This window comes from Podarcis tiliguerta (assembly GCF_965153285.1).
Source record: "Podarcis tiliguerta genome assembly, chromosome: 2".
Taxonomy (NCBI): Eukaryota; Metazoa; Chordata; class Lepidosauria; order Squamata; family Lacertidae; genus Podarcis; species Podarcis tiliguerta.
In genome coordinates, this window is record NC_139535.1 from 101,807,178 (window position 1) to 101,834,180 (window position 27,003).

A 27,003-nucleotide genomic window follows, 5' to 3' on the forward strand; every position below is an offset into this window, starting at 1 on the left:
TAATCTAACCTAGAGGTTGTCGGAGCATAGACAACAGACGTTAGGCCATCCCTGTCCAGATATGGGCATAGCTGGGCCACCAGCCGAAGCTGATGGAAAGCACTGTGCGCCACTCAGGCCACCTGAGCCTCAAGTGACATAAAAGGATCCAGAGAAAAACCCCAAGTTACGTACTACAAGTTATGCAATCAAGAGAAGGCAATCTTCTATCCATCTGGTTTAGGGGACCACCAACTCCTGCCACCAGCCTGACTCATCTCTGACTCTTGACTTCCTTCCTCCGACTTGCCTGTTTCAGCTTCTGCCTCTGATTCTGGACTACTGTCTGCCACCAACTCTCCCAGCTCACTAAGACCTGTTCCCTCTTCCCAGTCTTCTCCCTCTGACCACTCATCGCCATCCCACCACCACTGCCCGTTCTCTGAGTCTTCTTCCCTTGGTGCTTCCTCAGATGGTTCCTCCCACGATTCTTCTGCATCCTTCTTCTTCTCTGGTGATCGCTCATAGCCGAATAAGATTGTCTTCCATGAACACAGTCTTAACAGTGAGTCCGTAAGTGACTGTGGAGGCCAATTCTGGATCCACACATCTTTCCACACTGGGGACATAGGTTTCCAGGCAGGAGTTAATCACGGTGAGGGTTTGCCAAGCGTGCCTTCCTCTTAGCACATTTCTCCCTTTCCTCCTGAGTTCAAGCATCTTCAAAGTCCATGACTCCTTTGGTAAAGACCGTCCTCCAATTGGAGCGCTCTCAGGCCAGCGTTTCCCAGTTTGTCAGTGTTGATACTACATTTTTTAAGATTTGCCTTGAGAGAGTCTTTAAACCTCTTTTGCTGACCACCCGCATTACACTTTCCATTTTTAAGTTCGGAATAGAGTAGTTGCATTGGAAGACGATCATCAGGCATCCGCACAACATGACCAGTCCAACGAAGTTGATGTTGAAGAATGGTTGCTTCGAGACTGGTGATCTTTGCTTCTTCCAGTACACTAGCATTAGTTCGCCTGCCTTCGCAGGTGATGTGCAACATTTTTCAGAGACACCGTTGATGGAATCTTTTGAGGAGTTGGAGATGGTGTTTATAAGTGGTCCATGTTGCACAAGCATACAGTAAGGTTGGTAGTACAATCAGTCCATGACAGGCAAGTCCTTTAATCCTTCAGTGCTACAGTTTTCAGGGAGAGGCCTGTGTTGTGCACCTCGCCTCATGGCGTGTGTGTTTGCGTGCGTGTGTGACAATGTGAGGAATTCACAGGCTGCAGGGACAGGGCCCAGGTAATAAATTCCTTAGATAGACAGATCAAAAGAGGCCAGCATCAGGCCTCTCTAAACAAATCTCTGACAATAGAGTGAGATCTTACATGGATCAAGCTGTCACCAGGGGAGATGAAATACTGCCCGTATCGCCAAAGAGAGGGATAAACCTGTCATGTGGGGCTTATGCTGGGGCCATAAACATAGGGCACCTGCCATTGGGCAAGGGACAGGATTTAATGGGGAATCTGCTGGGTCCTGAGGTTGCTGGTTCAAATTCTGCTTGGGGAATTTGCTCTCTGTTCTGAAGTCTTTACGAAATTGACTAAAAATCCTCAACAACCCTCCAAGGGTAAATCTCTTGTTTATTTTTCTTGACGCTTAAGTGTGTTTAAGACCACAATATATAAAGCACCAACACTTTTCTTCCCAGCACTGGGAGAGAAATGGCTCCTTCAACCCTCCAGATTAAAAACCAGTGGAGATCTTCTTCTTCTTCTTCTTCTTCTTCTTCTTCTTCTTCTTCTTCTTCTTCTTCTTCTTCTATGATTTGGGATATGGGAGTGGGTGGGTGGTGGTCTAAATCCTTTAACACATAGCTGGGGTATAATAATGTACACAAATCAGTGAGTTTGAGCGATGCAGCTTGTTTCTTGCAGTTCAAACCTAGGCATGTTAGCTGGATTAATGGAGTTCACACACCAAGTTGCATGGCTGTCTCACAAACTCAGTCCAGAACAATGGCCAGAGACTCTCACAGAAAAGCAATACATCCACTCTTACAATGGGCAAAAAAACCTCATGGAATAACCTAGATGTGCAGGAAAAAAATTACATGTACTACACTGCATGAGAGATTGGGGCAAGTTAGTGACACAAACCGTAAATATTCTAGGTACTGTGTGTAATTGAAAGATGTTCTTACCTTCTTTGCCCCATCTCCATATCTCTTCCCCCTCTCTGCTGCCTCCCTCAAGTCCCTTTTTAGATTGCAGGCCACTTGGGGCAGAGACCTGTCACCCTCATTCCCTTTCTAAAGGGAATGCAGATGGTGCCATATAAATAAATTGATTAATCATAATAAATACAGAGCTGCCGTAAGTCCGTGCATTCACTAAGAACTGCAACACTACAATGCACACTGTTCCATAACATGGAGACAAAGGATGCTGTAACAAAGGCGTTCTCCGTATCACAAGACACACGCCAGGCAGTGTCGAAATACCACTCAGCTTCTCTGTCTCCCAGTGAGAGGGAATTCCAAAAGAAACTTGAATAAATTAATGCATGGAGTGATTGTGTTAATTATACAGCCGATGGGGAAATGGAATGAATAGGCATGTGGGGACGGTGGAATGGATATTTATGGTCTTCCTGGAATAAGACTAGCATCTTTAGTTCTGCACAAGCTGGTTCCCTTCTTTCTAGAATTTTATTTTCCTCTTAGGAAGTGTGCTTGGGTGCTTCCACGTAAAGCTTTGTTGTGGAATCATAAATTTCATCAAAATGTCGGCCCATGTCTTGTTTAATCCGCAAAGTATTTCCTTTTACCGTGGAAAAACTGGTAAGTAAACATAACCCTGTTATACATCCACAGTCGCTGCTGGTGTGGGAAGCTTGTTAGCTCAATTAGGGGTGTGGAGGGTTTGTCAGTGTTGTGGCAATAGGGTTGCCATCTTTCAAAAAGTAAAAACCAGAAGCTTTCTTTATACAAACCCCAAAGTTGCTGAGCTTTTCAGAAATTCCCCCCGGACATCAATATTCCACCTTTGAAATCCCAGTAATGTCCAGGGAAATCTGGACGTATGGCAGCCGTAATTTGTTTATCCTGAATCTTCTACTTTTGGGCTTCATTGAATGAAGGAGAGAGAGAGACAGAGACAGAGGAGGAAGAGAAGAACAGTTCTCTCAATCGCCTTCCTCTACACCGTGCATAAATTTATACAATTCTGTCATGTCCTCCCTTCATTCAGCTCTTAAACTAGGGGAAGAGCCAAACCATACATTTAAAGTGCATTCAATGCCCATTTGAAACACAGGAGTAACCTTAACAAATCACAGTGCCCAGAATTATTTGAAGGAAGTCATGGGAGGCCTAAGTGGTGATGTTTTGGTTGGTAGCCCCTAACACTATATTCCCCACTTCAGTTTGCTCCTCACTCAATCACAATCTAGCCTTTTTGTTTCTGGTGGCCCAAAAGATCAGAACATGCCCATTTGCACCGATTGCCACATGCTGAAAGCACATTGCAATTTCAGCAACTTACCGTATTTACTCAAAGCCAATGCTCACCTTTTTGGGCCAAATTATGTTGCGAAATTGAAGGTGCATACAGTGGTACCTCTGGTTACGAACTTAATTCGTTCTGGAGGTCCGTTCTTAACCTGAAACTGTTCTTAACCTGAGGTACCACATTAGCTAATGGGGCCTCCCACTGCCACCACACGATTTCTGTTCTCATCCTGAGGTAAAGTTCTTAACACGAGGTACTACTTCCGGGTTAGCGGAGTCTGCAACCCGAAGTGTTTGTAACCCGAGGTACCACTGTATAGATTCGATGGCGCATTTACATCCGCCAGCAGATACTTTTTCGAGTTTTAAGGTTATGAAAACTGAGGTGGCGCATTAGATTCGATGACGCATTACACTTGAGTAAATATGGTAGTTTGGAAGAGCAATTGTCTCAACATATGTGGGGATGACCTTGGAGCCTATAATCGCAGTACAGTGGTACCTCAGGTTAAGTACTTAATTTGTTCCAGAGGTCCTTTCTTAATCTGAAACTGTTCTTAACCTGAAGCATCAATTTAGCTAATGGGGCCTCCTGCTGCCGCCGTGCTGCCAGAATATGATTTTTGTTCTTATCCTGAAGCAAAGTTCTTAACCTGAGGTACTATTTCTGAGTTAGTGGAATCTGTAACCTGAAGCGTATGTAACCTGAAGCATATGTAACCCAAGGTACCACTGTACATACATTAGGGCTTTTTTTTTTTTTAATCAGGAAGCCTTGCACGATACCTTTTAATTAAGATTTCAGTTTAGCTAAATATCAGTCTGGCATATCTTTGCATTATTAATTTTTGAATAATGGAAATTGATAGCCACACAACCCCCCCCCCCCAAAACACACAAGCCTCCATTATGCCCAGGGACGGATTTAGGTTTGATGAGGCCCTAAACTACTGAAGGTAATGAGGCCCTTTATATGTCCAGCTGTCCTTTGTCAACAACAAATTGTTGCTGTTTTTTGTGTTGAATATATGCTATATGGTAATTTATGGACCTAATAGGTATCTAAAGCCATTTGCACATGCAGAATGTAGGCACCCTATATATAGATATGAGCAAACCGGTGATATTTTAGGGAGCTGGCTAGCAGGCGGGGCCCATTACTTACATCATAGGAGCCTACACAACACTAAACACTGTTACTGTATGTAGGTTTGTTTGTTCTTTAATCTTATATTTTGGAAAGGTACATCCAGGTTTTTTCCTTTAAATTTTTGGGGGCCCCCCAAAAGAGTGGGGCACGAAGCTATAGCTTGTTTAGCTTATACAGTGGTATCTCTGGTTATGAATTTAATTCGTTCCGGAGGTCCGTTCTTAACCTGAAACCGTTCTTAACCTGAGGTACCACTTTAGCTAATGGGACCTCCCGCCACTGCGCAATTTCTGTTCTCATCCTGAGGTAAAGTTCTTAACCCGAGGTACTACTTCCGGGTTAGCAGAGTCTGAAACCCAAAATGTTTGTAACCTGAGGTGCTTGTAATTCAAGGTACCACTGTATGTAAATCCAGCATTGATTATGCCCACTGCGAACATAACTAAGGCTAGTAATGTCTGTTCTTGCCCAATTCCCATGATTTTTTAAAATAAGAATGGTGTTCAGAAAAATGGTACAGAGATACCCGTGTGCAAGCCCCAAACAGGAAAAAGTAGTCTAGGGCTGGGGAGTAATGACTGAGGGGGTACAGAGCTGGCCTACCCAGGGGGCAAAGTTCGGGTATCGCCTCAGGCGGCAGAATCCATAGGGGCAGCAGATCCCAATGTAGATCTTTATTCCGCCTCCTTGTTCCTGATGTGGATTTTCACTCACCCCTTCTTCCCTATAGCATAAAAGCAGGACAATCCCCGCCCCAAATGTTTGTGTTACAAAATGATACAGTGGTACCTTGGTTCTCAAAAGCCTTGGTTGTCAAACGCCAAAAACCCGGAAGTAAGTGTTCCATTTTTTGAATTTTTTTGGAAGCCGAACGTCCAATATGGCTGTCGGCTATTGTTTGCGGGTCGTCTGCACTGATCAGAAGCTGCGCCTTGGTTTTCGAACATTTTGGTAGTCAAACAGACTTCCGGAATGGATTAAGTTTGGCGCTTTTGTTTTTGCTATTTAATGTGCGTTTTTGTTTGGGAGGCTTTTTCAATTAATTTGGTTCAGCTACTGATTATATATACATTATATTATATATATTATATATATATAAGTGTTGGACACTTCTTCAGCTGAAGAAGTGTGAATGCACATGAAAGCTCATACCAAGAACAAACTTAGTTGGTCTCTAAGGCGCTACTGGACAATTTTTAATTTTTTTTATATATTTTGACTGTGTCAGACCAACACAGCTACCTACCTGATTGATTGATTGATTGATTGATTATGAGATTGCAGAAATGGATAAAAGCCCCCCATCCAAACAATGACTATCATCAGGGTTTCAGAATTATATATATATTTTTTTTATCTACAATACTGTCTTATGTATTTTATAGTACAGTACATTGATTATTGTTTTCATTTTATGGCTTCATTTTATGGTTACTATCTTGTTAGACAGTAACATTCATGTTAAATTGCTGTTTTAGGGGTTGTTTTTAAAGGTCTGGAACGGATTAATCCATTTTGCATTACTTTCTATGAGAGAGAGCGCCTCGGTTTTGGAACGCTTTGGTTTTGGAACGGACTTCCGGAGTGGATTAAGTTTGAGAACCAAGGTACCACTGTACATGATTTTAGCAGGAAGGTGCAGAACAGGCACGCATTGAAAACGAAGCAGTTTGGCGGCCCCAAGACTTGTGCACATGCAAAACGTATCAAAAGCGGGATCAAGTATTACTGCTCCTTATACTATCATGAGGGCAAATGTCATGGGCCAGAAGTCGGCTTCACCTGCTGAGCAGCAGTCTGAAGGAGCAGAAGGCGAAGTGAATCCACCTGCTGCTGATCAGCCTTCTTGCCCTGATGAGAACCAGCTGGCTCCAGCTTTCTTAATCAGGGTTTCCAGCCTCAGCCAGTTGCTGAAAACAACATTCATTGTTCCTGGCCAGACCTTGCTGCTTTTTACTTCTCGTGACCTTGGACCCTCAGCTTTCTTGACCCCTGGATTGTCTGACTACATGGATACTCCTGATATTAGGACAGGACTGGATCTTGTATATGAACTCTGCTTCCGGGCAAGTACCCCCCTGAGACTGGACTGGCTGGCTGACATCTACCATGGCTGGCAGCACAGAGCTACGACAACGAAGTATCACAAATACACAATAAAATTAAGATCTGGCAGGGCCATAACCTACTCTCCTAATTAAAAGCAGACGGAAATTGAAAACATCTTCTGGACCTGCTTCAAAGAGAATAGAGAGGGAGTCAATCTTACATCTTGGCCGAGGGATTTCTGCAGATACGGGGCAACCACTGAGAAGTCCCTGTCTTTCAAGCCTGCCATCCTAAGAACATCTTCTGCTGGGGGTCTGCTATGCTGGCCACCTGCTATTGACCCACTGCTAACCAGAGCCCATCCGTTGCTGCTCCTATAACCGTTGCCAGCTACTAAACTCTGTTGCATACAAAATAAATACGGTTGACCAATGAGCAAATGGTGTCTGTTGATGGAGGACACGCAACGAGTCATCCACAGAATGCTCCCATGTGCTGCGGACCATTTTACCACCTAACCAAAATCTGGGGGAGCAGGTCTATTTCTGCTGCCACCCCATTAGCCATCTGCATGCCCTTTGCGGCCCCCAGAATGGACTTTTCAGTCTTTGTTACTTGGACAGATCCGAGTTGCAAACAGGATAGAGACAAGCAGGAAATACTGCAGGGTGTCCTCACCTGGGTTCTAGCCAACCATCTAGAAACTCCTCCAGGAAATGGTAAGGGACTTAAACAGGCCATTTCCATTCCTTCCCTCCTGGTGCCAATTTTCCGCTATTGTTTTCCAACTGACACCCTTAGGTGGCTATTGAATGGGACGCGGGTGGCGCTGTGGTCTAAATCAATGAGCCTCTTGGGCTTGCCGATCAGAAGGTCGGCGGTTCGAATCCTTGTGACGGGGTGAGCTCCCATTGCTCTGCCCCAGCTGCTGCCAACCTAGCAGTTCAAAAGCACGCCAGTGCAAGTAGATAAATACCGCTGCAGCAGGAAGGTAAATGGCATTTCAGTGCGCTCTGGTTTCCATCACGGTGTTCTGTTGCCCCAGAAGCAGTTTCGTCCTGCTGGCCACATGACCCAGAAAGCTGTCTGTGGACAAATGCCAGCTCCCTCGGCCTGAAAGCAAGATGAGCGCTGCAAACCCCTAGTCACCTTTGACTGGATTTAACCATCCAGGGGTTCTTTACCTTTACCTACCTATTGAGCATGCTCAGTTTTTAGGTCCCCCTCACTTGTATAAAACGGGATATTGGGTTGTTTGTTTGTATTTTTGCCAATTTCAGGTTGCCCCTCCAGCATGCGGACACCTCCCTAATTTCTCACTCCTTAGAACGTCCTTATTTTCATCAGAGAAATGTCGGAGGGTATGGAGTTATCCAACCCCCCAAGCTGCCTGAAGGCAATCCTGGATAGGGAAGGTTTTTTAAATGTTTAATGTTTTATTATGTTTCTATATACATTGGAAGCTGCCCAGAGTGGCTGGGGCAACCCAGTCAGATGGGCAGGAGTATAAATAGTAAAATTATTATTATGGAATGCGACGTCCCTATTTTCATGGGAGAAATGTCGGAGGGGACGGTCAGAGGTCCCTGTTTTCATGGGAGAAATGTCGGAGGGTATGCAACCCCCTCCCAAAGAAAAACAGCCTTATGAGGACTGAGCATGCTCCCTATTAGACACAGAATGTTGACTGATAGTTGGAAAAGAAAAACAGAAAATGGGGGCTGGAATTGAAGAGCGAGGTGGGGTGTTCTGCTAGAGGACAGCATGGCTGACTGGCTTGTCGCCCTCCTGTCAGGTGAGGTTCACTGCAACGTTTTGTTGGAGGTCCCGCTTTCATTGCACATTGTTGCCAGTGCAAATGAAGCATGTCGTGGTTTTGCTCGGCTGATAGCAGTTGGGGCCAGGACACCTGTGTGTAAGGACATGTTTGCTCTCACTGAACATTAAGAGCTGAACTTGGTGAAGGAACTACTGCCCTTGAACGGCTTCTCTGACACAGAGGTGCCTCCATGTCTGCAGTGGGGTATGGGATTACTTCTGAACAATCCAAAGGTGTTAGAGGAGGTAAGGCTTTTTTATATCAGTGTTAGAAACTGAGATATGAAAGCTCAGAGCTATATGGCACCTTAGACCTAGGTTGAAAGACCTACATTGGCTCCCAGTACGTTTCCGAGCACAATTCAAAGTGTTGGTGCTGACCTTTAAAGCCCTAAACAGCCTCGGCCCAGTATACCTGAAGGAGCGTCTCCACCCCCATCGTTCTGCCCGGACACTGAGGTCCAGCTCCGAGGGCCTTCTGGCGGTTCCCTCACTGCTAGAGGCCAAGTTACAGGGAACCAGGTAGAGGGCCTTCTCGGTAGTGGCACCCGCCCTGTGGAACACCCTCCCATCAGATGTCAAAGCGATAAACAACTACCTGACATTCAGAAGACATCTGAAGGCAGCCCTGTTCAGGGAAGTTTTTAATATGTGACATTTTAGTGTATTTTTCATCTTTGTTGGAAGCCGCCCAGAGTGGCTGGGGAACAAATAATAAATTATTATTATTATTATTATTATTATTATTATTATTATTGGCACAACAACGAAATGTATATGTGTGCTTTTTTATAACAAGAATACAAAGCTGAAAATGAATGAACTGCAGCTAAAATATTATGTTCATTTTTCACATGGTCTAGTCCTTCCCGTGTCCACCACTCTAATATCCTTAAGAGGGTCTCTTCTCCAGTCTTCAGAGAATAGCTGGAAGTGGGGAGGCAGAAAAGGGTCCTCCTGTCCTTCCACTCTGCAGTTTTAATCAGAAATCTTAGGTGCAGTACTGCACCTAGACCTTAGAAACCGCTCACGCTAATGAAATTCCCTATCACAAAATGTGCCTAGAAAAATGGGAGTTTCGAACACAGTTTTATAAGTAAAATTGTCAAGGAGCCCCAGGGAATCAGCCCTTACCCAGGGGCTCTTAGCTGCATGGTATACACCTGGGCTGTGGGAGTGGGCGGCGCTGTGGTCTAAACCACTGGGCCTCTTGTGCTTGTCGATCAGAAGGTCGGCAGTTCAAATCCCTGCAACGGAGTGAGCTCCCTTTGCTCTGTCCCAGCTTCTGCCAACCTAGCAGTTAGAAAGCACACCAGTGCAAGTAGATAAATAGGTACCGCTGCAGCGGGAAGGTAAATGGTGTTTCTGTGCACTCTGGTTTCCGTCATGGTGTCCCGTTGTGCCAGAAGCGATTTAGTCATGCTGGCCACATGACCCGGAAAGTTGTCTGTGGACAAATGCTGGCTCCTTCCGCCTGAAAGCAAGATGAGCGCTGCAACCCCATAGTCGCCTTTGACTGGACTTAACTATCCAGGGGTCCTTTATCTTTTACCTTTACCTATATACCTGGGCTGCTGGCCACCGACAGGGGATAGCGCCCCCTGCTGATCCACCAGAGTTCTCCTCACTGGCCTCCTGTCCAACTAGTGAGGCATCTAAACTTGGATGAGCTGACAGGATCACAGCCTGAGCTGGCAGGGCTTCATTCGATGAGGGTGTTTATGACAGTGTGTCGGAGAGCAACACAGTGCCCGGGAATGTAGATGTGTTTTAAAAATGACTCTGGAGAGAAGTCGGAAGGAATTGCTGTCTGTTGATGAACTGACCGTAATTCCTCTAGCGTTTTCTCTCACACACCGAGTGACGGCTGTGGAATTGGGACTGCACCTTGGGGCAGATTTCAATCAGAATTATATATATATATATATGGGGGGATATTGAAGGCAGAGGGCAGGGGACGAAAATATAAACATAATAGAAATAGCTAGGGTTGCCATATTTTGAAGAGCAAAAAAAAAAGGACGCTATGACGACTCTCATTTGAAATACAGTGGTACCTCGGGTTAAGAACTTAATTCGTTCCGGAGGTCCGTTCTTAACCTGAAACTGTTCTTAACCTGAAGCACCAGTTTAGCTAATGGGGGCTCCCGCTGCCGCACAATTTCTGTTCTCATCCTGAAGCAAAGTTCTTAACCCGAGGTACTATTTCTGGGTTAGCGGAGTCTGTAACCTGAAGTGCCTGTAACTTGAAGCGTATGTAACCCGAGGTACCACTGTACCCCTACTATATGTAGGCTATAGAAGCTGTGATATATTGCTGAGGGGGCCAGGAGAAGAGAAGAGGAAAGTCTTCAGTCACCAGTTATGTCTATTTCTCATCCAGAAAGTATAGCAAGAGACATTTTGGCAATTTTAAAAAATCCACCTGGACGGAAATTTTACTCCTGAAAAAGAGGACATGTCCTGGAAAAAGAGGACATATGGCAACCCTAAAAATAGCTGTGGTTGCCATCATCTCCTGTCAGGCAATTTGGCATATGGAAGGGACAGGGAATCTGGGGCCCTGCAGATGTTTCTGGGCCACAACCCCTGACCATTGACCATGCTGGCTGGGGCTGATGGGACTTGTAGTCTAACAACCTCTGGAGGGCTGCAGGTTCCCCATCCCTGGTTCGGGGCCAGGATGCCTGAACTCCAGCCATGACCTTGAAAGGGTTCAGTGAGTGAGTTAAGGAAACCAAAGTGCACCTTCTCTCGAGAATTAATTAGAAGCCCAAAGCTGAAGTGGGTTTGAAGGCCACATCTCGGTGGCTGATCTTTAGGAAGAGGTAAGCAAAGCGATTCTGGATGGCTTGCATCTTTAGCTGTGTACACACCATTTAATCAAAAAAGAAAAGAATCCTGGGCATTCTAGTTTAAGGGAGCTGGGGATTGTAGTTGTGTGATGGGGTAAACTAGTTCCTAGGATTTTCTAGGGGGTGTGTGTGCTATAACTGTGCTTTAAATGTATGGTATGTACAGAGTTCTCGTTTTTACAAAGGAAGTAAGGCATAGCGTCACAAAACTGGAGGCGGCAATGAGATATAAAAGGGTGGTTCTGGGCAGCCAAGGCAGAGCAAATCTATTCTTTGCAGTCCTGACAGAGAACTGGTAACTAAGCAGGCTCCAGTGATTTCCCCCGCTTCTTTTTCCGTACCTCGGTTTCCGCAGCTCTGATTTTTTGGTCCACAAAGCAAGGCTGAGGCCCTTTGGGAAGAAGCTCCTAGCACTGCTGAAACATGCCATTATTAACAAGCGCTTTCTGTCCCATTTATACACACACGAACACACACATATTGGGGGGGGGGGTGCGCGCACGCGCATCGAGGGTGTGTGTGTGTCTTCTCTGTGAATGATCCAAAGGCATTTAGGCACCACCAAATATCAGAAGTGGTGTTCCAGAAGAGTAAATTGATAACGGCAGTGTTTAAACCTTATCTCTGGTGGCATAAAATTGGTGCACTAAGCCCCAGATGCCACCTGACATTGCTATTTGTTTGTGACGATGTTGTCCCCATACTGAAACCCCTCTAGTGGCTTGTTCCTGCTTTTTACTCTGCTGCACTGTTCCAACATCACCGGGAGGAGGGATTTGATCAAGCTTTGGTTTCCCGTATCCAAACCTATGCCTGTGCCCACTGCACCACGCTGCTCGAGCGCATGGAACTAATAGCTCTGATTATGAAAGATACACTACCAAGATTATGACCTAAAATACTAAGAGATGGTGCAGCAGGGTTGCAGTCGGAGCACTAGACTTGGATTCCCAAGAGCTGGGTACTCAGCAATGATGCTCTCCACCCCTGTCGTTCAGCCCCAGACACTGAGGTCCAGTTCTGAGGGCCTTCTGGCAGTTCCCTCACTGCGAGAAGCGAAGTTACAGGGAACCAGGCAGAGGGCCTTTTTGGTGGTAGTGCCTGCCCTGTGGAACGCCCTCCCATCAGATGTCAAGGAAATAAACAACTACAGTCATACCTCGGGTTACAGACGCTTCAGGTTGTGTTTTTTCGGGTTGCAGATCACTGAAACCCGGAAGTACCAGAACGGGTTACTTCCAGGTTTTGGCGGTAGCGCATGGGCAGAAGCGCTAAATTGCGCTTTGCGCAGAAGTGCCAAATCACAACCTGTGCATGTGTAGACGCGGGTTGCGAACGCTGCGGGTTGCGAATGTGCATCCTGCATGGATCATGTCCGCAACCCGAGTGTCCACTGTACCTGACTTTTAAAAGACATCTGAAGGCAGCCCTGTTTAGGGAAGTTTTTATTGTTCGGTGTTTTATTGCATTTTTAATATTCTGTTGGGAGCCGCCCAGAGTGACTGGGGAAACCCAGCCAGATGGGCGGGGTACAAATAATAAATTATTATTGTTATTATATTATTATACTCCCTGGGTGACCTTGGTCATGTCCTGTCTCTCACGTGGCAGATGTGAGGATAACATGCGGTGGGTGGGTGAGGAATCCCATCTGAATGCCATCCTGAGCTTACGAGTGAAAGAGTGGGATACAGGGGTTTGGACAGAATTGCCAGCTTTTCACACCCTATTTCTGACAGGTGTCTCTGCCTTCAAGACCACTCATCCAAAAGAAGGCAGAACAGATCAAGCTTTCCCCGGTAGTCTTTGCTTCGCACGCTCCATCACAGCAGAGCTTTCCTAACTTTTCATGTTGGTGACACATTTTTTTAGGCACGCATCATTTTTTGTGGCCCGGTAATTCAGTTTTACTAGCAAAACGGAGGTTAAACTAACCACTTTCCAGCCCCGGAAGGAGGGTTCGCATGACACATCGACACACTGCAGCCGACACACTAACGTGTCGCGACACACGGCTTGGAAAGCTCTGCGTTGCGGTGTTAAAACATTCCAAACGGCATAGAAGCTCGTGGGGCAACCGTACTTATATATTTCCCTGCTTGTTTGTGAGTTCTTAAACGGCAGTGCCTTTGAGGTGCAAGAACAGTCTTCATGGCTTCTTAAAGACATCTCCTTGTACAATTTTATTTTTGCACTTTTCTTTAAAAATAAATCCTAGTTGCCAAGTGATTATTGAATCATAGCAAACTCTTCTGTGTTTACCCACACGATTGACACAGCTGGGCGAGACCCTGACACACACTCTCCAATTCTATGATTCTATGACACCCATGACCCGGGCAGGGGACCTACTCTGAAGGGCCTGTGGGTGGGTGATTCGCTCCCTGGTCTGTTTAGTTTCCGTCTTCCCCCTCCGCTTGCCAATTAGTTCTGTCAGTGTGGATCCTGCTAACTGCCCTGGGTGGGGATCTCAGAGAACTCTGCTGAGACAAGAAGGGTGTCTCAACCCTGCCCCCCCCCCCCCCGTGCAAGCTTTCTGTGACTCTGGAAGGGAAAGATGTTTCATTTGCTTAACTCAGAGCAATGAAATCTCCCTTGGAAAATCGCATAGAATTATGGCATTGGAAAGAAGATCCAGGGGTTTTATATGATCCTCTATCTGTCCTTGGAGCCAAGCGAACGAAGACAGTTCGTCGAGGCATATGCAGAGAGCTCAGACTTGTCTCCCCTCCGACCCACACATCGTGAAGTAGGAGTGAATATTTGCAGGGCAGAGGTTATAATTTCCAGGCAGGTTTGAGCCTTACCTCTGCCCTGATTATTTAAGATTTAAACCACTCCTGACGTCGCCTAATGCCTGCTAAATTCTATGTACTTGAGCCATTCTGGAAGTGTTATGTGTAGACTCTGTAAGAGAGTCTTGGCAAAAAGAGCGGGGGGGGGGGGGAGCCTAAAAACACGCACACAAAGCTCAGGGAAGGATAGGAGCCAAGAACATGTCCCCCCGGTGTGGGATTTTGGACTGACTAAGTGATGGATATTGAGAGCGACTGGCCAGGAAAGGCAAGAACCAGTTTGATCTACTTGGGAACGCTCCAGGGCCTTACTACAAGGAGCCGCTGCCCTGTGTCTCCCAGATCAAACAGTTTCAAGAAGGAGTAGCAGCCTGGCCCTTTCCAAAATGCTGCGTGTGTTTGTGTGTGTGTGTGTTTCAATTTTTACACCCTGCCAAAGGCATGGGAATTCCAAATCCTATGCTGCCTACTGGTCTCATTTCTGTGCCTCTTATCTCCTAGGGAGTGCCTTTTGGACGTTAGTGTATAGTCCAATGGTTAGTGGGTCCAACTAAGGCCTGGGAGCGCAGGGTTCGAATCTCCACCTGGCCATGAAGCTCACTGGCCCACCTTGGGCCAGTCGATGCCTCTCAGCCTAACCTATCTCACAAGGTTGGAGGTGGGGATTAGAACCTCCAGCTCCTTGGAGGAAAAAGATGAGACATAAAAGCAGTCTATGTATGTATGTTTGTACTGAGGAAGAATGAAACGGGCAGTGAGAGTTAGATGGGAGGGCTGAAAAAATGCTAGTTTTCAATAACTGCATTATTATTTTCAATAGCTAAGATGAAAAAGGTAAAGGACCCCTGGATGGTTATGTCCAGTCAAAGGCGACTATGGGGTGTGGCGCTCATCTCGTTTTCAGGCTGAGGGAGCCGGCGTTTGTCCACAGACAGCTTTCCAGGTCATGTGGCCAGCATGACTAAACTGCTTCTGGCACACAGAGGACTGTGACGAGTGCCAGAGCACACAGAAACGCCATTTGCCTTCCCACCGCAGCAGTACCTATTTATCTACTTGTGCAGGCGTGCTTTTGAACTGCTAGGTTGGCAGGAGCTGGGACAGAGCAACAGGAGCTCACCCCGTCGCAAGGATTCGAACCGCCAACCTTCCGATCAGCAAGCCTAAGAGGCTCAGTGGTTTAGACCACAGCGCCACCCACGTCCCTAGCTAACATGAACACAACGCCAGGCCACTGGTCCATGTGGCTCAGTATTTTCCTCACTGGCTGGCAGTTCTCAGGTTCTGCTTATGGGCTTCCTCTACACATCTGATTGGCCACTTTGAGAACAGGATGCTGGACTTGATGGGCCGCTGGTCTGATCCAGCAGGTTATTTTTAGTAGATCTCCAGGGTTTCAGACAGGAATCCCCATCCCACCCCCTGCCACTTCTGCCGCAAGCCATTCCTGGGGATGCCGGGGATAGAACCTTCTGCAGGCAAAGCCGGCACTCTTGTACAAATCCCCCATTAATTTCTGGTGAGAACCCAGGATAGGGCCCCAGCTTGCCTAGGTGCCATGCTGTTCCTTCTAGTCTTTGAAACCTTGGCCCCCTTGCTCCAGATATTAGTAATAATAATAATAATTATTATTTATACCCCGCCCATGTGGCTGGGTTTTCCCAGCAACTTCCAGAATATTAAAACATGATAACCATTAGGTCCAGTCGTAGCCGACTCTGGGGTTGCGGCGCTCATCTCGCTTTATTGGCTGAGGGAGCCGGCGTACAGCTTCCGGGTCATGTGGCCAGCATGACTAAGCCGCTTCTGGCGAACCAGAGCAGCGCACGGAAACACCCTTTACCTTCCCACCGGAGTGATACCTATTTATCTACTTGCACTTTGACGTGCTTTCGAACTGCTAGGTTGGCAGGAGCAGGGACCGAGCAACGGGAGCTCACCCCGTCGCGGGGATTCAAACCGCCAACCTTCTGATCGGCAACTCTTAGGCTCTGTGGTTTAAAACAGGGCTGCCTTCAGATGTCTTCTAAAAGTCTGGTAGTTGTTTATTTTCTTGACATTTAATGGGAGGGTGTTCCACAGAGTGGGCACCACTACCGAGAAGGCCTGGTTTCTTGGAACAGCAGGGAGAAAAAGCACAATGTTGTGCCTATGTTCAAAAGCAGGTTTTTGTGTGTGTGACATTTTTGTATTTATAAGCTATTACAGGCTCAAGCTGCAACAATCGTTTTGGGACTGAACCCTTCTTGGAGTTTAAGCCCTAGTTGGCTTTGAGCTATGAGTGGGATAGACTGCCCCTGAATTCGGAGAGCCACACAAGGAAAAGGGCCGATCGAATGTGGTTTGGCTTGGCACCTGCGCAAGAACGTTTCGGGTCGGGGGGGCCAATGTGGTGCTCTGTATATGGCGCTGGGTTCCAGCTCACATCCTCCCCGACGAACCGTTATCATGCTTGGGGCTGATGGGAGATGGAGTCCAAGAACATTTGAAGAGAGCGGTTTGTTGGCCCCCCCCCGTCTTTCAGACGGTCAGGTCTCAGATGCCCAGGGTCTTGTTGCATCTCTCCAGATTACAGCAGTGTAGCCCCCTCCCCGCTCGTGCCTACGTTGCTGCTAGATTTATTGCCACAGTTATACATAAATCTTACAGTGATTTTTCTATTTTAATACCCTGGCTTTTTTATTTTATTTTTAAAAAAAGCTACATAAATTTTAGAAAAGAGTAGGAGGAAGGATAGCGATGGGGAAGAAAAAAAAAAGGCTGTTTTATTAGTCTGGGATCAGAGGTAAAGACAGGGGTATCGCTCGCCCCTGATCTCAATTGACAGGAGGCATTTTGGTATTAAAACTCAAATAAAAAAAGAGAGAGGTCCTTGCTGACAAATTGACTGCAAACAGGTCTCCAGGGACGAATTGACTGAACCAATATTACCAGTTGCCATGTCAGTTTCCATCCTCCCCGCTATTTATTATTTAATAAACAGGCAATTGTTCCTCTTCACCAAGCACAAATTGTGAAGGTGTCGAAATCTATTTAAAATCTCCCTGGAAAAAAAACACCACGTATTAACCCTACCATCTCAGCGTTCATTTTCTTATTACAGGGTGTTGGTTTTTTTGTGATTTTAAGGAGGGAAAATCTTTATTCTAAGCTGGTGGGAGGGAAGAAGGGAGGGGGTATAAAAAAGCCCATGAAGCATAAATCATGCTCAGCATTACTTAGGTCTTTAGATGTTTTCTTGTATCACTTGTGGGTGAGGCGGAGGTGGAGATTTGCCTTGATGTAAATTGGCATTCAGATCAATAGAGCCACGCCATTATAAATTTTCCCCCCTCACACCAATCAGGGGAAAAACTCCAAATTTATCCTTAGTGGCACTTTGGATATCCAAATATTGCTAGAAATTAATTGATTTTTTTATTTTTGTTATTTTTGCAAGGGAGACAGAACCGTGATATTAATGTTGAAATTATCGAAGGCCTGGGTGAAATTGACTGTGCTCTGCATTTTTTTAAAAAAAGAAGTGACTGAAATCAATGAACAGGCTGAGGGGGCGATTGGCACCCTCCCTAGTATATTTCTGCAGGGAGGAAAGTGGGGTGAGATTAATTCGGCTGCAGAATCTCCCCACCCCACCCGCCAAAACTAAAAATAGATCATTTCAATCACTTCTATGAGGAAACTGTGCAATACATGTTATAGTTGGAAAGTATGTTTTAGTTTAGCAAAGCAATGGAATATGAAACAGTCAGCGCTGGGCTTAAAAGTGTGGAGATAACAAACTCCTAGTAGGCGCATGGACAACAGCCTAGCTGACTGGCACTGGGGCCAATTCTGACTTGCGCTTCGAGATGCCCTGAGGCATTACAGCAGTGGTTTTCAACCTGGGTGCCGGGGCACCCTGGGGTGCCTTGAATGATGGTCAGGGGTGCCACGGGAAACACCAGCCTCTGTCCCTCTTTCCTTCTCTCGCTCCTCTGACGCCCTCCTGCATCTCTGCCTCCCAAAGGCTTGCACAACTGTTTGTTGCAGCAGCAACCCTGGCTACAAGCTCCTTGGGTGAATGGTGCCTCTGGCGCTGGCCAGGGGGTGCTTCCCAGGCCCCTGTGGGGCAGAGTGAGGAGGCACTTCTCTTTGGGGCAGCTCAGAGACCAGGGGCAGCAGCTGCAACTGCCGAGAGGACTCCCAAGGAGAAGGGAGAGGAGGCTGAGGGAACACTTCACAAAAGAGGGTGTTCAAAAAGCGGTGGGGGGCTGCCGGCTCTGCAGGCAAGGGGTGGCATATAACTGGGCTCCCGAGCCCCACAGGGGTGGCACAGAAAGAATATAGTTGCGTCAAGGGAGCCACGGACCCCAAAAAGGTTGAAAATCTCTGCATTACAGGTTGAGTGTGTGTGTTCACTGTCTAGTTCAAACAGTGGCGTAGCGTGGGTTGTCAGCACCCGGGGCAAGGCAAGTAATTTGCGCCCCCTAACCCGTGGATTTGCGCCCCCTAACCCTAACCCCCAGATGTTGCGCCCGGTGCAGCCGGCCCCCCCCTGCACCCCCCACGCTACGCCACTGAGTTCAAAGCAACTATGTCTGCCTCACGGGGGTGTGTGTGTGATGTTTGCTGCTCCAGAGTCACACTGTGTATACTCCTAACCAATAATGTGTGAAACAGCCCCCCCCCCCATTCTGATGTGGATTTATTTATTTATTAAAAAAAAACAATGCACAGGGCAGTAAAAACAGACGCTTACTGAGTTTGGCTGGTCCAGAATTTTGAACAGCAGGGTTATATATCTGGCGATTCAAGGATCTTTTGCCGACGTAAAACTCTCTCTCTCTGTTTGTGTGTGTACATGCCATCGATGCGTGTGCATTCACATTTAACGCTAGTGTCTCCTATAGTCTTTTTGCTTTTTTGCTTGAACTCGGCTAGCATATGTAAATACGCCTATTGATTCTGTGGAGATGACAGATCCCCTTCTCCTGAGAGGTTGCTTTCATTAGTTCAGGGATGTGGGGGCTTGCTGAAGGAGAACGGGGATGTGCTTAAAAAATTCAGATCAATTGCTTGTTTATCTTCAATAAATGGAAAGCATTGAAAATGAGACTCGAGTGTAACTTCGCCCGTTTAATAATGTGGTGTCTGTCCTAGTTGTGGAGTTGTGTGTGTGTGTTTACTTTTAATTTTTGGGGAGGAAAGTCCTCTCCTGGCAAATGGCTACTAGATCTTGCCTTTCGGACTCACGAAAGCTCATTCAGTAAACAGATGCACACACCCCTTTAAAAACAACCAAATAAGATGTGCTTCTTGAAAACTTTGCACCTGCCTGCAGCTTCGGATTGCTAATAAATATAAAGATGTGGCAGAGGTCATGGAAGTGAGTTTATTGAAATCTAGCTGAAGAAGAAAGACGAAAGGGACTTTTGATAGACAGAAAGACATATAGATGAAGGGAAATGAACTTGAAGTCCTTTAACATGTGAGAAGATATTGAAGTGTTATTGGACTGCATTTGGGGATGGGGTTGGTTTATTTAAAAAATAAGTAGCTCTGCTTTTCTTTCAGATTCATATAACCCCATGGCGTCGCAAAATGCTCTCTTTTCATTTGAACATCTTACATGCAGTTCATGTAAAAGCAAATCATTATGTTCACAAGGACATGTAACTGGAATGAAACTGTCACCAAGTTTTGTTTTAATAATTTATAGTTATGAGTACAGAAAAATGTGCATGTAGAAGGGATTTGCAAGTATATATACGTAATATCATGCAGATAACTGGCACAGAAAGGTGTTACTTGTTGTATGTTATTCACTGCTAAAAGTGAAATTTAAGCTAAATTGTGAGTCACACTTCTTTATGTATAGGATAAAATATAACACACACTCCCTGCAACAATTCTACATAACTGAATAAATCTTAATTGTAAAGCACAAAATTGATGTATATGATCATAATCAATTAGTATTTAATATGCTTATATGTGTTTTGTAATTTATGTAGTTTGGGTAATAAAATAATTAGTGTTTAGCAATACATATTGGGCACAATTTACACTATGTTCACACTTCCATGTATATATCATCTTTTAAGTAGCTCAGATAGACATATTTCCCCATATTTCTTAATAGAAATGAACAGTGGGCAATTTTTAAAGCTGTTTAAATACCCATGCAGTTATTCTATATATCTTGTTTGACATACAATTTATAGATGTAGGCACACAACTTTAGCACATGTGTGTGTGTGTATGTATAAAGTAAGCAATTTCTATAACATTCCATAAACCGGAAGATTATATTACATCTACTGACTTTCTTACAGACTAATAAGGTCCATTCACACAATTTTCAAGCATTCAATAGGCTCCAATTTCTCTCTGATCAATGCAAATCCTATTAAACTTCACTAACTAGATGCACCGTATTTCGGAGATTGCATGTTTGTCTGTGCATTGGATGTGATGTTTGTTGCACAAAGTTTAGATTTCACGATTCTGTGTAAGCTGGCAGGAAATATTTGTTTAGTTATGGCATTTTTAAGTAGTTTCACACTGAATCAATGTAAGCAGCATTTCTAAAAAGAAAGCAGAACCCTGCCCCATATATGTGTATAAAGAAAATGTGGAAATCACTCTTTTCCTTTAAGTTTGCTCCGATCCTTTATGAAATGAGAACCTCTTCTCATTTTGGAATAATGAATAAAATTGCTTTCTGCACAGTGTACTGCTTTATATTTTTATCATATATTAAACCCTCCCTTCAAAAATTTTAAAAAGCTAAGCACCCAAAAGCATGGAGAGAGGAGAAAAGAGGAAGCAGGTTTGACCCAAAAACAGCTTCCAATTTAAGGTGATTTTTAAAGTCAACGGAGAGTTATGCTGGATTGCAAATCTGAATATTGTAGCGTTTTGTGTGGTGTTGTTAATGGGAAAAGGGACGTCAAGGAAAGCTCAGTGGGATTATGTGCCGGATATTCATTTGTTAAGCCCCCCGCCCCCCGAACTCTTAATATAAATGCCTATTTATAAAGACAGGGTTATTTTCAGTACTCTGTATCTCCTCTGATTAATAAAATGTGTAGAGCTTTGTAAGACCGATATACTTGTCTTGTTTAATTAATAGAAAGCCTTTCTGGGAAGAAGTAAGCACACATCATTTGCAGGAAAGTAATTTCTTACTAAAAAGTACTCTGGAGTTAAGAAGAATTATCACACACCCCCTGCTAACTTTGGGGTCAGTCCGGGTGGGATGTTCTCCTGATCTTTGTGACAAATCCCTTATTCAATCCCCATAACTGAAATGCGCTGTGTTTGGAGTGTACGGTGAGGTTTCCGCACATGAAGTAAATGCAGGCTTTGACTACATAGCAGATGGTACCCGATCGTGGTCAAGGAGCAGAAGCCACAGGGCAAAAGAACTTTTAAAAGGAGAGTGGGTGGAGTCGGTGTGAAAGATTGGGAGGAGCTAATGAGAGTGGGTGTGGTTAGCACTTGGCCTGGGAGGGGCCAGGTGTGGGAGCAGGTAGCATTGGGAGTGGGCAGGTAGGTGTATTTGGCATGAGGAGGAGGATGCACAAATCAGAGGGGCTACAGGTGAAGTGGAACTGGGATGCTGAGGCTATTGATGGAGGGGTCATGGGAGGATGCAATAGGCTTTGTTTGTAGGCACACCAGGGAGAGTCAGAGAGCATGGCACACAGAGAGTGGTAAGCGAGACAGAGGGGGCACAGAGGATGACCCAGGAAGGAAAAGTTCATAGGGTTAGAGCGTCACCTTACCTGCCCGTTCTTCATCAGGTCTGCCCACATGCTGGTGCCATCCCCGCCCCGCATCAGGACATGGTAGGTGAAGAAATAGATGCCGGGCAGAGGGCAGGTGAACTTGCCACTTGACGGCTCATAGTAGTTCCCCACATTGGTCACCACGTCATCGAAGCGCAAGATCTCGTACCCTTCGTGCGGCTTCCGCAGTCCTGCATAAAAGGCAATCTTAGGGCTGTAGAAAGATGGGATATATCCCCCAGGCCCTGGGCCGGGTGGGCCTGGAGGGCCAGGCCTCCCTGGCTCCCCGGCTGGACCTCTGGGCCCAGGTGGCCCCGGAGGGCCCGGCGGCCCACGAATCCCCGACTTGCCCTTCCTCCCCGGGTCTCCTTTCCCTCCGGACACGTGTGGAGGCGGCGAGATGACGGCCAACTCCTGGCTTGCCTCTGCCGAAGCCGCCCCATGGGTCTGGGGCGTGTAGGGGTCGCAGACCATGCGGCAGCTGCCCAACATCTCGTAGTGCGAGGTGGTCTTGGAGCTGTGGACCAGCAAAGGGATGGCCACCAGGAGGACCAGCACCATGGCCACCCCGATGGCGGCCCCGATGACCCTTTTCTTGCGGCTCAGCCTGGAGGCGGCCAGGGTTAAGAAGTCGTCTTCGCTTTTGGAGGTAATGGTGGAAGTTTCTCTGGAGTCGAGAACCACCCGGACGGAAGTCCCCACTTTAGCGTCCTTGGAGTGAGGAAGGGGAGGAGGACGGCGGTGCTCCACTTCGACGGCCTCCCTTTCCAAAAGGGGCACTTGTTGACTGGCAAGGCAAACCCACGTTGCTCGGTTGCGCTGCTTTCCTTCTTGTCTCTTCCCTCCACGAGAGACTTGCTTCCGTTTACAGTAGACTCTTTGGCTCAATCACACTTCATTGGGAACGGCGGCGGCAGCAGCAGGAGATGCGTTAGGGATGGAGATGGCTAGGGGAAAACAAGTGTGTTTGTGAGTGTGTGAGAGTGTGTGCATGCATGAATATGTATGTATATATAGTTGCCTTCCTTTCTCTTCTCCACTTGAGAACTCAGCTGGTGACCGGGTAGCAGCTCCAGGCTCCTGGTGCCAGATCATATGGCCATCAATGAGAAAACCAGAGGGAGAGAGAGAGGAAGAGAGAGAGAGAGAGAGAGAGAGGCAGGTTTCTCAACCACCAGTTCACCCAGCACCCCTCCCTACCACATGCAAAGCCTTTTCCACAAACTCAAGAAGAGGAGATCAGACTGAGCTGCCCAAGATGCAAAAAGTAGCTTTAAGCCAACCAGAGCGACCTCTGCTGCTTCACAGAGGAGGCGAGGCTCAGCCACTGAGCGAGATCTGCCTGGAGCCTGGAAGTGTCTCATCCCATCCATAGCAGCCTGGGCTTCTGCTCGCATTTGCATGAGCCAGGGGCGGATTGTCAGGAACGTGGGGGGCCGGAGGCCTCCATCCTCAGGTGCTGCTGGTGGGGATCCATGTGGACAAACATCACTGTCATCTCCCTGTAAGGAACAAAAGGAGCTCTCAGAGAGGCGCACACACCGTCATTTGCCTTGTTTTGGGGGGCACTTGCATCGCCGTGGAATGACTGATGCTGTGTTCCTCCTCCTCCTCCTCACACCCATTCCATCTCCTGGACCGGGCTCACTGCCTGCATCCCGCAGCCCCGCTGGCATCTAGAGTCATGTTTAAGGATGTGTTTTATATGCCGGGGTTGTATCATTTCCCCCATGCAATTAAGTGCTTTACCTTTGTGCCTTCTTTTGCCTCTCTCGGCGGAGATTGATTAACAGCTGACAGATCCAGCAGGAATCTCCTAGAGGGGCTGCAAGCCATCACATTCATTAATTAATCAATTATTCCCCCCCTCTCCCCAAACACCCATCACACACACCAGAGAGAGAGAGAGAGAGAGAGAGAGAGAGAGAGAGAGAGAGAGAGAGATGCCGTTTTAACTAATGGTTCATTTTTTTGAGACGGCACAGAGAGCAGAGTTGGGGGGGAGAGAAAGAGGCATATTAGGAACTTATAGGTATATATTGATGGAAATGATATAGACAGGTGTGGAAGGGAGAGAGAGTGTGTGTGCGTCTCTGTGTGCGCGGCATTGCTGGTACATGTTTGTGTAAGGTAAAATAGTGCACATTAAGATGTGCACAGAAGAAAGATGTGTGAGTAATTTAAGGAGTGCGCATATAAAAGAGAAGATAGCATTTGTCATGTACATGTGTAAATATATAATGCTACGTTTTTTTAAAAAATATTTATGCTTTTCAGGTTTATACATTTCACTATTTTCAATCATCTTAACATTTCAAAACTTGACTTCCTCACCCCTCTTTCTGCGGTTCCTTAAATTTATTTTCTTTAATATCTTCTGCATATCCAAGTTAACTTAATTTACTCATTTATTCATCTACTTTAAATATATACTCTTATGAAACTGCAGGTTATTACAATGATCCTGCTTATGTTTTCATCTGTTTGCAATTTGTCTGTAAATATTCAATAAACCATTTCCATTCTTTTATAAAAAGTTTGCTATCTTGATTTCTTATTCTTCCGGTAAGATTCGCCATTTCTGCATATTCCATAAGTTTTTGTATACGTTCTTCCTTTGCTGGGACTTCTGCTTCTTTCCACGCATGTAGGTAATCAGTTGAGAGATACATACATGCTTTAAGCATGTGAGTTCTGCCTGTATCACGTATGGGTGATGTAGGAAAGGTGGAGTTCTATACATGAGCAGAAAACACAGATTTGAACGAGAGAGGAGGATGGAAGTACAATGCACACACACACACACACGAACACACATCTGTGTGTGGGAAAGCAGAAATGGGTTGTATTTAAGATGATGCGATTGCCCCACCGATTGCAAGAGATTTTGGATCAGGCTTCCATGGCGGGAAAATGATTGATTGAAGACATATCTTGCGAAAAGGGCCAAATTCATTTCACCTTTTGCCAAGAAGCCGTGCTGTGGTTATGATTATGCTGTTATGGATATATGATGCATCCCTTTTACTCCTTGAAGGTGCTTGTCTGTAAAACAGGATCATGCAATTTCTCAGTGCTGATGTGGCCAGTTCCTTAGCTTCCATGGGTGAGCAAAAACAAAGAAAAAAAGAAGAAAAAAGGTAAAGGACCCCTGGACGGTTAAGTCCCGTCCAAGGCGACTGGGGTTGAGGTGCTCATCTTGCTTTCAAGCCGAGGGAGCCGGCGTTTGTCCACAGACAGCTTTCCGGGTTATGTGGCCAGCATGACTTAAACCACTTGTGGCACAACAGGACACCGTGAAGAGTGCCAGAGCACACGGAAATGCCATTTACCTTCCCGCCACAGCGGTACCTATTTATCTACTTGCACTGGCGTGCTTTCGAACTGCTAGGTTGGCAGGAGCTGGGACAGAGCAACAGGAGCTCACCCCGTTGTGGGGATTCGAACTGCCAACCCTCTGATCGGCAAGCCCAAGACGTTAAATGCTTTAGACCACAGCGCCATCCGCGTCCCTCTATCGGTGAGCACCTGCATGCAGGTCTGCATACCCATTCCTTTTCTGTGAAACATGGGTATCAGTGTTTGAATCAGTGCTTGGCTTATATTCTCTTTGGTATCAGTCTTTATGTTAGTGTTATGTTAGGGGAAGACCAGTGGCTCAGTGTTTTAGAGCACCAGTGTTCCATATGGAAAGTCCCAGTTTCAATTTCTGGCATCTCCAGGTATGGGTGGGAGAGACTTTCTGCCTGAAACCCTGGACAGGGGCTGCTGGTCAGTGGGGACAATTCTGAGCTAGATGGACCAGTGATCTTGACTCAGTATAAACAGCTCATTTTGTTGAACTACTGTGGTGTAGTGGTTACAGTGTTGGCCTTAGGAGCTGTAACACAAAGGTTCGATTCCCCACTCAGCCATGAAGCTCTCTGGGTGATCTCGGCCCACTACTGCCTCTCGGGTGTGGTGGTCTTGTAGTACGGTTAAAGCTTAAAGTGAGCTGGTGTGGTGTAGTGGTTAAGAGCAGTGGACTCGTAATCTGGTGAACTGGGTTCGATTCCTCGCTCCTCCACATGCAGCTGCTGGGTGACCTTGGGCCAGTTACACTTCTCTGAAGTCTCTCAGCCCCACTCACTTCACAGAGTGTTTGTTGTGGGGGAGGAAGGGAAAGGAGATTGTTAGCCGCTTTGAGACTCCTTCGGGTAGTGATAAAGCGGGATATCAAATCCAAACTCTTCTTCTTCTTCTTACTGGGGAATGATATACAATGAATTGAAAAGGATGTTCAAAATAACTTTTGTAAAAAACAACAACCCAGAAACTTTTCTTTTGGGAATTATAGGGACAGAACTACCTAAATTGTATAGAAATTTATTCATGTATGCTACTACAGCCCAAGAATGCTACTTGCTGCAAAGTGGAAAGAAGCAGAAGTCTCAGCAAAGGAAGAATGGATACACAAACTTATGGAATATTGCAGAAATGGCGAAACTTGCTGGAAGAATAAGAAATCAAGGTAACACACTTTTTATCAAAGAATGGAAATGGTTTATTGAATATTTACAGATAAAACGCAACCAGATAAAAACATTGGCAGGATTATTGTAATAACCTGCAGTTTCATAAGAGTATATATTTAAAGTAGACAATTAAATGAGCAAATTAAATGAATTTGGATATGCAGAAGATATTAAAGAAAATAAATTTAAGGAAACGCAGAAAGAGGGGGAAGGAAGTCAAACTCTGAAATGTTAAATTGATTGTAAAACTAGTGAAATGTATAAACTTGAAAAGTATAAATAAAAACTTTTTAAAAAATAAAAATAACCTACTTCACAGGGTTGCTGTGGGGATTCAGTGAAGAGGGGGAGAACTATGTATGTCGTGTGGAGCTCCTTGGAGGCAAAGGTGCGATATAAATGCAATAACTTTTGGGGGGGGGGGGAACCACTGATCATTTCTTTATTCAGTTTGCATCCCGCCGTTCCTCATGAATGTGCTCAAGATAGCAATGTTATTTTCAGGATCCCCTGTGCTCATGTGTTTTCATTCTTACACAAACGTTGTATCTGCCTATAT

General features: G+C 45.9%; 1 protein-coding gene across 1 annotated transcript in view; it reads right to left on the minus strand.

The window, feature by feature from the left end:
* C1QL4 (complement C1q like 4) overlaps positions 1 to 23,212 on the minus strand; it is a 37,261-nt gene extending 14,049 nt beyond the window's left edge. Inside the window, exon 1 of the mRNA XM_083428030.1 lies at positions 21,928 to 23,212. Coding sequence (XP_083284156.1) covers positions 21,928 to 22,491 — 564 coding nt within the window. The 5' untranslated portion in view covers positions 22,492 to 23,212. The remainder of the gene's footprint in view (positions 1 to 21,927) is intronic.
* Positions 23,213 to 27,003: the final 3,791 nt, after the last annotated feature.